At 40.6% G+C, this 14930-nt stretch overlaps 1 protein-coding gene across 5 annotated transcripts in view; it reads right to left on the bottom strand.

The window, feature by feature from the left end:
• cep162 (centrosomal protein 162) overlaps positions 1 to 14930 on the bottom strand; it is a 134007-nt gene that overhangs the window by 62668 nt on the left and 56409 nt on the right. For all 5 annotated transcript variants that reach the window (XM_072250260.1, XM_072250263.1, XM_072250258.1 and 2 more), the window contains 2 exons: positions 11729 to 11844; positions 10999 to 11247 (listed from right to left, as the gene is read on the bottom strand). In XM_072250260.1, coding sequence (XP_072106361.1) covers positions 10999 to 11247; positions 11729 to 11844 — 365 coding nt within the window. The remainder of the gene's footprint in view (positions 1 to 10998; positions 11248 to 11728; positions 11845 to 14930) is intronic.

The following is a 14930-nucleotide window of genomic DNA, read 5'->3' as shown; positions in this document are numbered from 1 at the left end:
ACCAACCTTATAGTTCCCACACCTCACACTTCCCATTTCTACCTCCTACCCAAGATCCACAAACCTGCCTGTCCTGGCAGACCTATTGTCTCAGCTTGCTCCTGCCCCACCGAACTCGTTTCTGCATACCTCGACACGGTTTTATCCCCCCTTGTTCAATCCCTTCCTATATATGTTCGTGACACTTCTCACGCGCTTAAACTTTTCGATGATTTTTAAGTTCCCTGGCCCCCACCGCTTTATTTTCACTATGGATGTCAGTCCTTATATACTTCCATCCCCCATCAGGAAGGTCTTAAAGCCCTCCACTTCTTTTTGGATTCCAGACCTAATCAGTTCCCCTCTACCACCACTCTGCTCTGTCTAGTGGAATTAGTCCTTACTCTTAATAATTTCTCCTTTGGCTCCTCCCACTTCCTCCAAACTAAAGGTGTAGCTATGGGCACCCATATGGGTCCTAGCTATGCCTGCCTTTTTGTTGGCTTTGTGGAACAATCTATGTTCCAAACCTATTCTGGTATCTGTCCCCAATTTTTCCTTCGCTACATTGACGACTGCATTGGTGCTGCTTCCTGCACGCATGCTGAGCTTGTTGACTTTATTAACTTTGCCTCCAACTTTCACCTTGCCCTCAAGTTTACCTGGTCCATTTCCGACACATCCCTCCCCTTTCTGTCTCTATCTCTGGAAAGAGCTTATCCACTGATGTCTACTATAAGCCTACTGACTCTCACAGCTATCTGGACTATTCCTCTTCTCACCCTGTCTCTTGCAAAAATGCCATCCCCTTCTCGCAAATCCTCCGTCTCTAACGCATCTGCTCTCAGAATGAGGCTTTTCACTCCAGGACGAGGAAGAAGTCCTCCTTTTTTAAAGAAAGGGGCTTCCTTTCCTCCACCATCAACCCTGCTCTCAAACACATCTCCCCCATTTCACGCACATCTGCTCTCACTCCATCCTCCTGCCACGAGGAATAGGGTTCCCCTGGTCCTCACCTACCACCCCACCAGCCTCCGGGTCCAGCATATTATTCTCCGTAACTTCCGCCACCTCCCGCATATTATCCTCCGTAACTTCCGCCACTTCCAACGGGATCCAACCACTAAGCACGTCTTTCCCTGCCCCCCCTCTGCTTTCCGCAGGGATCGCTCCCTACGCGACTCCTTTGTCCATTCCTCCCCCCCATCCCTCCCCACTGATCTCCCTCCTGGCACTTATCCTTGCAAGCGGAACAAGTGCTACACATGCCCTTACACTTCCTCCCTTACCACCACTCAGGGCCCCAGACAGTCCTTCCAGGTGAGGCGACACTTCACCTGTGAGTCAGCTGGGGTGATATACTGCGTCCGGTACTCCCGATGTGGCCTTCTATATATTGGCGAGACCCGACGCAGACTGGGAGACCACTTTGTTGAACACCTACGCTCTGTCCGCCAGAGAAAGCAGGATCTCCCACTGGCCACACATTTTAATTCCACATCCCATTCCCATTCTGACATGTCTATCCATGGCCTCCTCTACTGTAAAGATGAAGCCACACTCAGGTTGGAGGAACAACACCTTATATTCCGTCTGGGTAGCCTCCAACCTGATGGCATGAACATTGACTTTTCTAACTTCCGCTAATGCCCCCCCCCCACCGTACCCCATCCGTTATTTATTTTTATACACACATTCTTTCTCTCACTCCGTTTTCTTCCTCTGTCCGTCTCACTATACCCCTTGCCCATCCTCTGGTTTCAACCCCCCCCCCCTTTTCTTTCTCCCCGAGCCTCCTGTCCCATGATCCTCTCATATCCCCTTTGCCAATCACCTGTCCAGCTCTTGGCTCCATCCCTCCCCCCTCCTGTCTTCTCCTATCATTTTGGATCTCCTCCTCCCCCTCCCACTTTCAAATCTCTTACTAACTCTTCCTTCAGTTAGTCCTGACGAAGGGTCTCGGCCTGAAACGTCGACTGTACCTCTTCCTAGAGATGCTGCCTGGCCTGCTGCGTTCACCAGCAACTTTAATGTGTGTTACCTGGTCAGAAACTTGGGTTTGTCGAAGGCAAAAGTAGAATTACTGGGTTCTAGACCTCAAGGATGGAAGCTGCTGTCACTAAGTGCAAAGATTTCTGTGAAGGATTTTGATATTTGAGACAGATGCTTCCCAGAATATCTGATGGCAAGGTAAAGAAAGGTATTTTTGTTGTCCACAAATCAAACAGGTCATCAATGACAAGCAATTCGAAGAACTCCTAGTGGGACTGGAAAAATCCGCTTGGAAGACATTGAAGGATATTGTTGAAAATTTTCTTGGCAATTACAGAGTAAGAAACTAAGTGCAGCTCGTAGACAGGATGCTTCAAGCAGACTGAACCATGAAGTGCAACATGTCACTAAAGATTCATTTTCTGCATTCCCATTTAGACTTCTTCCCTGCACACCTAGGGGCTGTAAATGACAAGCATGATGAAAGGTTTCACCAGGACATTGTGGTCATGGCGAAACGGTATCAGGGCAACTGGAATCCATCAATGCTAGCTGATTATTGTTGGACACTTAAGCAAGAAGCCACAGACACTAAGTACAAATGAAAGTAATCAACAAAACATTTTTGGCTTCGTCAAACTTTTGCAAAGCGTCAGCACCGTTATGCAATTAAATGCATTATATTCAATAAAAGTTAATTTCTTGCTTCTCCAAATTCTTACGTGATACAAGTAGTTTGAAATTATATTTGTGTTCAGCTTCAACAGGTATAGCATAACTACAAAATAAATTCTGAGGAAGCAACACTTTCAAAAACAAAAAAAAATTCCTGTCCAGTGGAATGAAGAGGAATTAAGAGGGAAGAAGGTGCTTCCAAATTTATAGTAGAGATAAAAAAGATGGCGGAAATTAAAGTAAGCACCAGCACCACACGTGGTACAATCTAGGAATGTGAAAAAAGTACAAGAGGAAATCATGAGGGGACTCACAATAATCCTCCAATAGGCTTTGGATACAGGATTAGTGCCTGTGATATTGAGAGTAGTGAATGTCCAAAAAAGAAAAGCTCAGCCCAGCTACTACACACCAGTCAGTTTATCCTCAGTGATGTGAGAAAGCATTTAAGAAACATTCATCTGATACAGAATTAATAGTCACCTGGAAGAAAACGGATCAATAAAAGAATGTTCACATGGATTGAAGGGCAAATGTGTTTGGCTGATTTAATAGAATTTTTTGATGATGCGAATAGATAGAGTTGTTGAGAGAAATACGGAAGATGTCATAGACACTGTTCTGCATAGGACTTTGAGAAGGTTCCACAGAACAGGCTCATCACCAAAATTAAAGTGCATTGATTGAAAGCTACATTGAAAATAAAGTTAGCAAAGTCACAGACAAGAGTGGGACTTGGTGAATGGATGTTTCTCAGCTTGAGGAAGTTAAGAGTTCTACATCACTGCAATGGACATTTCAGTCTCACCCATACACACAGAATGCGACACCCATCTTCATTAGCTCCATTTCCCTGCAATAAGCCATATCCCTCAGTCTAGATATCTGTTTAAAAATACTTTAAATGCTGTAACAGTATCTACTTCTACTATTTCCTTTGGCAGCTCCACCATCCTCTGTGTGGAAACAGATTCCCCTCAGACCACCTTTAAATTTTCCCCTCAACTTAAATTCAGGGCCTCTAATTTTAGTTTCTTCCAATCCAGATTTAAAAAAACCCTTCTCTCTACCAAATCTATGACTCTCATAATTTTATACGCTTTGATCAGGTCACCACATTTCAGCCAATGTTCCAATGAGGATAAACACCGCCTATTCAACCTCTCCTCAAAGCTCTTCATTCCATTCTGGTAATTTTTTTTGCTTTCTAATGCAACCATATCCTTCCCGTAATGTGGTAAACAGAACCACGAACATTATTTCAGGTATGGCCTGACCAATATTTCATGCAGATACAAATTTTCTTCCTAACTCATACTCAATGTCTTGAGCAAAGAAGGTGAGTATGCTAAATGTTTTCTTCATTACCCTAATCATGTGTATCACCACTTTCAGGGAGTTATGAACTTGCAACCCAAGATCTCTCTGTATATCAACATTTCTGAGGTCCCTGTTATTTACATTTTTGTGCTGTCAGCCAAGTTACTAACCAGTTCACCTACATTTGCAAAGTAATTTATATATGTGACAAACAACAATGGTCACAGCAAATATTTCTGCAGTATATCACTGAGAAAACATTCCTTGATCAGTACCCTCTATCTCCTAACACCAAGGCAATTATAGAACCTGTTTTCCAACACACCTTTGATCCCATTTGCCCTGGGCTTCTATACTTGCCTACCATGTGAAACTTTGACAAAAATCTCAGTAAAGTTAATGTAAACCATATCTACCACATTGCTTTCATCAATTTACTTTGGATTTGAGAGACAGGATTTCCCCTGCACAAAACTATATCGACTCCTTGTTATAGTCTCCAGATTTCCATGTGAACATAAATCCTATCCCTTGGAACTATTCTCCAATAACATCCCTTCTATTGTTACTTGTGAATAATAGCATTTCCGAAGAATCAGTGATAGGAATTTTTGCTTCTTTTGATCTTGGGCTGAAGTTTAGGTCATTAGTTATAAAACATATGTGCTGAACTTGTATAACAACCACTCTTCCAACCTCTACTTAAGAATTGTTTTCAATTCTAATCAAAGTTCAAGGTACATTTATTATCAAATTATGCATACCATATACAACCTTGAGAATCTCCTTATGGGCAGCCACAAAACAATGAATCTCAATAGAACCAACTGGAAAAAGACTGTCAAACACCCAATGTGCAAAAAAAAAAATGTGCAAACAATAAAAGCAAGCAAATAACATTCAGAACTGAAGTTCATGAAAGTGAGTCCACAGCCATGAAGCCAGTCATTACCTCAGCCGATCTAGGAGTCAATTAGTTGCAGGCCACAGCCTCAACTTAGCGCAGAGATGAGTAAACCTTGCAAAACAGTGAGCTTAACACTGACCTGTCCTTCGCCTCAGGCCTCAACACCCTGACCTTTTTAGTCTGGCCCAGTACTTTAAATCAGCCAAATAGTGGGTTGTTCCTCACTCTTGGACCTGGGCCCTACTGCTTTGATAAGCTCTCAGGCACAGTACCTGCCTCAACTCGGCCAATACCTGACCTTTCCAATTTGGCCCAGTGCTTAATTCAGTCAAACATCAGCTTGTTCCTCATCCAAACCCTGCTGCCTTGAATCTGCCGCTTCGAATCACCTCCAAGTCCGCTTTGAAATGCGTCCAAGTCAGCTTCAGTGGTCCAACATTGCCTTGTTCCCTACTCTCAGGCCTGGGCCCTGCCACCTTGATTCCGCCCACACATGCCACACAACAAATATCTTGCACCTTCTATACTTCACACCGCAACAGACGGATCTGAAGCTCAACTCCTAAAGGGAAGTTACAGGCCAGCGGTCATTTTTGAGAAAAGATTTGAGTAATAAAGTAGTTAATATTTGTGTTTGCTGCCAGCAAGTTATTGTAGTTCTTCACCAGTGCCATCTTAAACAGTACATCCCTCTTAATTGCCTCATAATAGGAAGGATGTGAAGATATTAGGGATGCACAGAAAAAAAGTTATGGTGGACAGGTTTCAGACTAGAGACAAGTTTAAAAAGAAGAGACTTAATAGTGACAGGAGGAAAAATTTATTTCTTATAATTGTGTGCTTGGAATGGAATGTACTGTCTGTAAATGTGATGGAGGATGATTCCATTGCAGCATTCGAGGGAATTGGACAACAGATGGTGAATAAAAATGTGTAATGCAATAGTGAAAAACCAGAGGTGAAACAAAAGAATTGCTTTGGTACAGGGTCAGTACGGACATTATGATTGAAATGGCCTCCTTATATTACGTAATCACCTTGTTATTCTATATACTTTATACTTTAATAAAATACATTGATTAGTTTTCATCAGGTGGCAAATTAAATCTCAGAAGAAGTCTCTCCAGACATTACTGCAACCTCCATTAGAATGCACAACAGAATCCATCAAATCTAGTAGCGTGAGCTGAGTGCACAATTTCTTAGATGAAAGCACAGTAAGCCAACTTGTACATTTCAAAACTAAAATTAGATGATTTTATGCATTCCTCGGCAACTAAACATTGCTACAGTCTGCCCAGGGGATATATCTTTAAATAAGACCAGATTCAAAATTATATGGCAGCAATTATGCTTCCATATTCACAATTGGCAAATCAATTTCCTTCTGGATTTCTGGATTATTTACATATTCATTCACAGAAGGAACTGCATTATTTATGAGGCGTGAGTATGTTATACTCCACCAATTTTACTGGAAACCAAAGATCTGATCAACACCAGAATACGAACTAGGGTATTAGAGCAGTGAACTGCTACTGGCTGTGACCTAAACTGAGCAAAGATCTGAACAGCACAATGTTTACTGTAATGGACAAGTTAAGCTGGAAAAGTGAGAAGCCAAACATGTTAAGTCACATAGAGTGCGAAGGGTGGAGAGATAAGTGGGAATGCTTGTGAGATTCTTTTTGCCAGTCTGTGTAACAGTAAGATCACAGACAGCATAGTTTCCCAGAGTTTCCTGTTCTCCATCATGGAGGTACGAGACAACAGTAAACAGGATCAATCACAGACCCTTACCAGCAGTTGTTTTCAGCTCCGTGAGACTGGATAGAACCTGACCTGCTGGAAATATCCAACACTATGCTTTTGGCTGCCAACATATTTAGTAGGACTCAAGGGCACTATTACCCTCATCAGCAAGCAGCAAAGGGGAAAAAGGGAGGACAACATGAATTGGAGACACATTTCACTGTTGAATGTGGATGACAAGATCCTGTATTAGGCCATTGCTAACTGGGTGAAGTCTGCTTCAGGACAGGAGATCCACCCAGATCAAACCTGTGCAGTACCTGGAAGAAGAATAGTCTTATGCAGTTCAGGAATACCATTGGACAGTGTGAATGCCTGCCTGGTAAGCTTTGATCAGGAGAAAATCAAAATGGATTTTTGGGAGGAAATCAGAAATCGAATCCAACATCTCAACACAGATATCCATACTGCAGTCCAAATCAATGGGTGAGGGATAGCTCCCTTGTCAATTCTAAAGTCAGGCAGGGTTGTCCACTCTCCCCTGCTCTGTGTGCTTTGCCAGAAGTATCAGGAAGGATGAGGTCATAAGAGGAGTGGCATTGCCAGGCAGTAGAGGGACGCAAATTGAAATCTTCCTCTACATGGGCGACATCAACATCTTCTGCTTGGATCCAAAGTCAGTTCACAGATTGACCAGCATCAGCAACCAGTTTGACTTGGGACTAGTGGAGGAAGGCAGAGTCAACCACAAGAAAGGCAACCCATACTTTTCAGCAACTGGCCCTACCATTCAAGTGTCCTCTTTACTATCAGGTCTGACTACTTGAAGCTGCTCGAAATCTGATTCAGAGAGGTTGAGGCAAATGACAAGAATTGGCCAGAGCAGATTAGGAAAGGCAAACTAAAACTGGGTCTGTGGAAGGTTTGTGGAAATGGCATTCTCTATCAATACTAGGAAGAACTTAGACACCAGGTGTGACGTACTCTCAGGGCTGCTGTAATTTGCTTTTCTGTCTTGGTAATCACCTTGAAAGTTTTCCAGTTTATCTGGGGGCCAAGAGGCAGTGAGTTCAATGGGTCATGATGCACAAGTCCCCCGAGAACAGGGGCAAAAGTGGTCTCATCCTGCTGACCCCCTTTTGTGTGTGGCTGGATCAGGCAGTGTGTGGACCCGATGTACACAGGCAACAAGTGTCACTACATGCTGATATTCTACTTGTCCCTGATGTTGTAGAAGATAGGCCTAGCCCCTTTACCACGTAACATCCCTGTCAGCTGGATGTTACTGCACCAACTGTCCTTTGTGGATGAGTACTTCCAAATAAACACTTTTTAAACACATGGCCATCAGGCAGTGATCAGTGTGAAACATACGGCAGACACCACAAGACAGTTAAGAGTCTAAATCATCTGGCAGAATGCCTCATAGTCTGATCTGACCAACAAACACCAAGGCCTTGTTTGGCTAGTGGTGGCAGGGCCTCTCCCAGTTAGTCTTCCTTGACAATTGACAAATCACCCCAACGTACTGTACCCTGCCCTCTGAATGACTCTCATCTCTTTGTAGACTTTGAATTTGGTAAAAAGGTATGGAGAAGGATGCGAAGGTCTGAGCTCTGGTTCATATCCGGTCAAGATGATGCCTGTGTACAACGCCCCCATGGTCGATATCTTCCAGGTAGATCACAAAACTGCTTATTTCACTTCTTTTACATTTGTTTTTCAACTTAAGTGTGTTTCTGTAACTGTTAGAGCCTGTGAATTAAAGTTTGGAGATTGATTGAGTGAACCAGCACTTTGCAGTCTCCAAGATTTTGGGAAGCAAGCACAATGCAGTTCGAACATTGAGGCAAAGAAACTTCGAGGTGGGGCACGAGCTGATGTTCAACTCCATTTCACCAATTAAAGCACCCACTATTCACTGATCAAAACATCGAGGAAAACTGAAACATTGAGGTGAATGTGCAAAGGCGCCAAGCCTTTTGATCATTGATGGGATCCCTCTGCTGCCAGAGAGGGAGACTGTGTGGCAGCTCACTGTACTCCGGGGGTAGGCCGAGGTTCTGTGTATATGGATTTGGACTATGGACTATTCTGTTCTTATATTTTTATATTCTATGCTTTTGCCCATTCTTTCTCGCTGCCCTCTTGTGCAGGGGGAATGGGCTGGGGGGTGGGGTAGATGCTCTTGTTGTGTTTTCTGCAGGGGAGGGGAATTCAGGAGGTCAGTGTTGTTACATTTTGTCAAGTATTTTTGAACAGTGGATTTGGGGGCTGATGTTTTTGTTGTATTTTTTGTGGTGGGAGGTGGGTTTGCTGTTTCTCTCTGAACTGACTTCCACGGTTTTCTTTGTTTCACGGCTATCTGGAGAAGATGAATCTCGAGTTGTATACTGCATATCAGCAGCTGTATAACAAAGGACTCTCTGATCTACAGGTCATTCCCAAGGACACACACTAAGACAGACTCATGTGCTGCTGGAAAGTCAACAGTTCAATGAAAGACACCCTTTGGTCTGACCAAAACTAACTGGTCTTCCAGGGTCTGTGGGGAAGGACACAATCTAGGCTTCTTCTGCTACTGCACATGGAGGGAAACTCCTCAAATAATAAAGACGGCATATCAATCCAGGGACCACATGAGTAGCAACAGCGCTGTTTTTTCAAGTTTACGCTGTAGGTCACTCGTCTGAGTGCTACTGGTACCATGTAACCCAGTACTACCTGTCCCATGGTCGGGTGGTCGGCAACTAAACTGGCTCCCCCACCGAGGGTGGCTAGACACCCTGCAGGATGAAAAATGAGACCTGTTAAAGGGCGGATGAACCCTCTTGTAGGGTCAACAGCCACCTAGTAAGCACGTGCTGTGAAGCGCAGAAAGGGCATCCCTTGCATCGAAGCTTGGCCTGGCGATTCACTGCAACAGAACATCGCCCAGCCGTCTTGGACCCCACCATGCCACTGGATCCTGGAGGGGATGTCGAGAGGGTGGGTCTGGACCTGTGCAACCCCCCACTCACCTAAAATCCATTCATGCACACGCTGTTCCTTTCTGAGGAGTGGGGTATAAACCCCACTGACTGAAAGGAACCATCATCATCCTATGGGATGGATAGCCAGAGAGAGTGAGATAGAATGTAATGACTATGAATGTAAATTTTTTTTGCTCTGCTTCTTCCTTGGCGTAAGTTTGTTTTTGAAATAAAGGATGTCTGTGATAGGTGGCGACCAAAGTTGTCAATTAGTTTTAAAAAAAGGTAGTTGGAACAAAATGACAGAGGGAAAGGTTCAAACATGATCTGAAAGAAACGGCTCTACTCTAAATCTATGGAGAAAAGAAAAGGGATTTCCTGAAATTGTTCAATTCATTTAAGTCCATTGATTGTAACCTGTCAATCTGAAACACAAGTTACTTAAGCTTATGATAAATTTCACAGGGGCAATATTGGAGGCCAGTGGCCAAAGAATAGCAAGTGAATGGGAGCTCAGGTTCACCGTCATAGACTGAACGTGGCTAATTAAACTATAGTGTATTGTATACTGAACTAAAAAAAAAATCAAAATTATACAACAAGTAGCAGAGGAAGACTAAGGAAAAAATAAACTCCAGCTCTTATTTTCAGGTAAATGCAGCACAAACAATAATTGTGTACTGGACAACATTGCAGTAAAGCTGATTACAAAATACAATCACAATAAGGGAAAAAGCGATGAGATCAGAGACACGTTTCATTTTGTGAAAGAAAACAGCAAGTAATGAAGTCAGATATGCAAAACATTCCACAGCAATTTATTCTGGAAGCTAGAAATGTAAAATAATAACCAAAAATGATGGAAATACTTCATTGGTTCTGCAGCACATGTGGAGAGATTTAAATCAAATTTCAGAGCATGGTGACAATTGTTTAGAATAATGTGCAGGCAGATAAGCTGATATGAAAAATTGCATGCAATGATATGCTATAAAAGCAGGGATGGGTCTATGTTTTACTTATAAAGCTCTAGTTTACCAGATGAACTGTTAAGCCATTCCCCAAACAGCTAAATTTACAACAAAATAATTCTACAATGATACATCAAAAGTTTTTGATGGACAAATAATAAGCTTGTGAAATTTGTATTATGCTGAAACTGAATGTTAGCTTATTGATTTGTTTTACGTAGAACAATCCAGAGGCCAAATTTTCAAGACAAGAGTATAATTGTTCCTGAATTCAAATTCCTTCTATATCAAAAATACATTATTTAATCAGATGCAAAAAAAACTGCAGGTAAGAAATTATTCAAAATTACATAATCTATTACATTGCTAAACATATTTGATACCATTTCTTCAGCTTTATATAGTTTCTGATAATGCAAACAATATTTACCTTTGCTTGAAGCACATAAATTTCCTCATTTAGTTGAGGAAGTTTCTTCAGTTCTTCATTCTTGCCAGCAAGTTCCTCTTCTTTCAATTCCAGCTTTTCTTTCAGCTGCTCAACCATATGATGCTCTGTGTTCCATTTCTCATGTGCTTCTTCCAGTTTCTGTAGCAGGATAAGCTCTTTACGCACATTACTGGGCTCCAGCAAACTCCATCCACTTTCTTTTGATACCTTTTCATCTCTTGTAATTAACTGTAAAAAGTGTAATATTTTAGGACATAAACATGATATATCCTCTGACCTTACAGGATGTCACCACATTGCAAATCAGACACCTTGATGCTGACTCATTAGCAAACACTGAAATTAGTTTTATTTTAAACTCAATACTGTGAGAGTTCTAATAGATCTTTGTTTTAATTTATTATGATCAGGAATGTAGTATGTACAGTGTAAATGTATTAAGGAATAAATCAGACTTACCTTTATACCTGGTTAATTTTAGAGTCAAAGACACAGGTTATTTACAGATGGAGATGCTTGTCTGAGCTAGTCCCATATCCCTCTAAACCTTTCCGTTCCATGTACCTAAGTGCCTTTTAAACAACGGGATTGAACCCACCTCTACCCATTCCTCTTTACTTTATCTCAACTTTAAACTAAAAGCATATTACTTTATCTATTCTGTTGCATGGCTACAAAGTATTTTTGCATTATTTGGCCTACTGTTCACCTGTCGTTGAAGTACTGCAGAGGATGGCTTCACTGATGTAAATGTTGGATTTTCAAGATTATTTTCAGGAGATTTTTGCTTTTCTGATCTGATTGTCTGTGTTGTGAATAAATGTCCTATTTGAGAAAGGGAGAAAAATAAAATACAAATTATGTTCTGTGATTGTTTAAGCATAAAAGGTATGACTGAAGATCTGAGGATGAAAAAGTCAATCACAAGAAATGACTAATGTAACAAAGATGAGCATGAGCAGATTGAAAATAGAACACTGAATCAAATAATGTGACTTTGACAACATATACAATACCCCAAGATTATTCTCAACAAGCACCTCAGCAGTAGAAGATCCAACTAACATCAAAACCTTCAAAGTTTTTACAATAATTTACATTAAGATACTCATTTGTGTCAACAGTTGATGTTTAACTAGGCCTTCAGGAACAATGAAACTTGCCATTGACTAATGACATAAAGGAAGGAACTTCTTTCTTTTTCAATCTTTTTATTGGTTTCATAATAATAAACATAACATGGTAATGGTACAAAGTTATTGGGAATACATTATTATAATTAGCATAAGTAATTATAAAGCCAGTTGACAAATGATAAAACTGCCAATCATATAGGATACAGATGAACAATATAAAACAAAGAAAAATATCTAAAAAAATCATAAAAAAGGAAAAAAATTTATAACCTCCCCCAAAAAAAAACCAATCTAAACAGAATTAATCAACTAAACTAAAAAAAAGACATGGGCTGTTATGTAACATCTTAAAAAAAAGAAGAAACCTTAGTGTTGATGACTCCGTTCCTCTCAACCAATATTACAAAGAAATAAAATAAGTTTGGAAAAGGTCAAATTACATCATATGAAAATGTTGAATCAATGGCCTCCAGGTCTTTTCAAATTTAATAGAGGGATCATAAACAACACTTCTAATTTTTTCCAAATTTAAACACAGCATAGTTTGAGAGAACCAATGAAATGTGGTAGGAGGATTAATCTCTTTCCAATTCAGCAAAATGGATCTTCTAGCCATTAATGTAAGAAATGCAATCATCCGAAGAGGTTAAATGATTTGATTCTATCATTGGTAACCCAAAAATAGCAGTAATTGGGTGAGGTTGTAAGTCAATATTCATAGAAACATAGAAAATAGGTGCAGTAGGCCGTTTGGCCCTTCGAGCCTGCACCGCCATTCAGTACGATCATGGCTGATCATCCAACTCAGAACCCTGTACCTACCTTCTCTCCGTACCCCCTGATCCCTTTAGCCACAAGGGCCATATCTAACTCCCTCTTAAATATAGCCAATGAACTGGCCTCAACTGTTTCCTGTGGTAGAGAATTCCACAGATTCACCACTCTCTGTGTTATCCCTCATCTCAGTCCTAAAAGGCTTCCCCTTTATCCTCAAACTGCGACCCCTCTTTCTGGACGTCCCGAACATCGGGAACAATTTTCCTACATCTAGCCTGTCCAATCCCTTTAGAATTTTATACGTTTCAATAAGATCCCCCCTCAATCTTCTAAATTCCAGAGAGTATAAGCCTAGCCGATCCAGTCCTTCATCATATGAAAGTCCTGCCATCCCAGGAATCAATCTGGTGAACCTTCTTTGTACTCCCTCTATGGCAAGGATGTCTTTCCTCAGATTAGGGGACCAAAACTGCACACAATACTCCATGTGTGGTCTCACCAAGGCCTTGTACAACTGCAGCAGAACCTCCCTGCTCCTGTACTCAAATCCTTTTGCTATAAATGCCAGCATACCATTCGCCTTTTTCACCATCTGCTGTACCTGCATGCCCATTTTCAATGACCAGTGTACAATGACACCCAGGTCTCGTTGCACCTCCCCTTTTCCTAATCGGCCACCATTCAGATAATAATCTGTTTTCCTGTTCTTGCCATCAAAGTGAATAACCTCACATTTAACCACATTAAATTGCATCTGCCATGAATTTGCCCACTCACCTAACCTATCCAAGTCACTCTGCATCCTCTTAGCATCCTCCTCACAGCTAACACTGCCACCCAGCTTCAAAACTGTTGAGATAACATCAAAAATATCTTTCCAATATTTTTTTCAACAAAGGACATGACCAAAACATATGAGTTAAAGAAGCTATCTCGGAATGACATCTAACACATATAGGATTTATGTAAGAGTAATAATGAGATAATTTATCTTTAGACATAAGAGCCCTGTGCACTACTTTAAACTGTATCAACGCATGTTTAGCATATATAGAGGATGAATTAACTAATTGAAGATTTTTTTCCCATTTTTCAATTGGTACAGTGATCTTAATTTCTCTTTCCCAATGAGTCTTAATTTTATTAGATACATCAGGACATAAATTCATAATTGTATTATAAATAACTGCTACAACACCTTCCTGAAAAAAGATTTAAATCTAAAATTTTTTCCAAAATATCCATTGGATATAAATTTGGAAAATTAGGAGAAACAGTATTTAAAAAGATTCTAACCTGTAGATATCTTAAAAAGTGAGATCTAGGCAAATTATATTTATTAGATAGTTGTTCGAAGGACATAAAACAATTATCTGAAAATAAATCACAAAATCGTACTATACCTTTGATTTTCCTATCTAAATATGCTTGATCCATAGTGGAAGGTTGAAAAAAGAAATTAGATATAATAGGACTTAATAAATTGGTTCAACTCAAAAAATTTTTGAAATTGAAACCATATATGTAAAGTATGTTTAACTATTGGGTTATTCATTTGTTTATACAATTTAGAAAGAATAAAAGGAAGCAAAGTCCCTAAGATAGAACCCAATGAAAACCCTTGTAAAGAATTACATTCAAGATTTACCCAATGTGCACTTGAAATTACATCCAAGTCCTGTAACCAAAATTTTAAATATCGAATGTTAATTGCCCAATAGTAAAACCTAAGATTCGGGAGCGCTAACCCCGCCCCCCGCCTCTTTTTTAGATTTCTGTAAATGTCTTATACCTAACCTAGGGTTAGCAGCCTGTTACAGCCCTTCCGATCGGATTCTTACTTTTTTCTTCTTACTTTTTAACTTACTTTATTTTTTGTACTTTTTTTTTCACGGTAACACGTCGAAGCTGCACCCTCTCTAACATGCTGGTAGAGAGAGTTTTATTTGGGTTTTTAGCGCCAGAAATAGTTACATCCCGACACGCACGACAGAAGCA

The sequence above is a fragment of the Mobula birostris genome, chromosome 2 (genome assembly GCF_030028105.1).
Source record: "Mobula birostris isolate sMobBir1 chromosome 2, sMobBir1.hap1, whole genome shotgun sequence".
NCBI lineage: Eukaryota > Metazoa > Chordata > Chondrichthyes > Myliobatiformes > Myliobatidae > Mobula > Mobula birostris.
The sequence above is the reverse complement of the archived record's forward strand: the minus strand, read 5'-3'. Positions and strand labels throughout refer to the sequence as shown.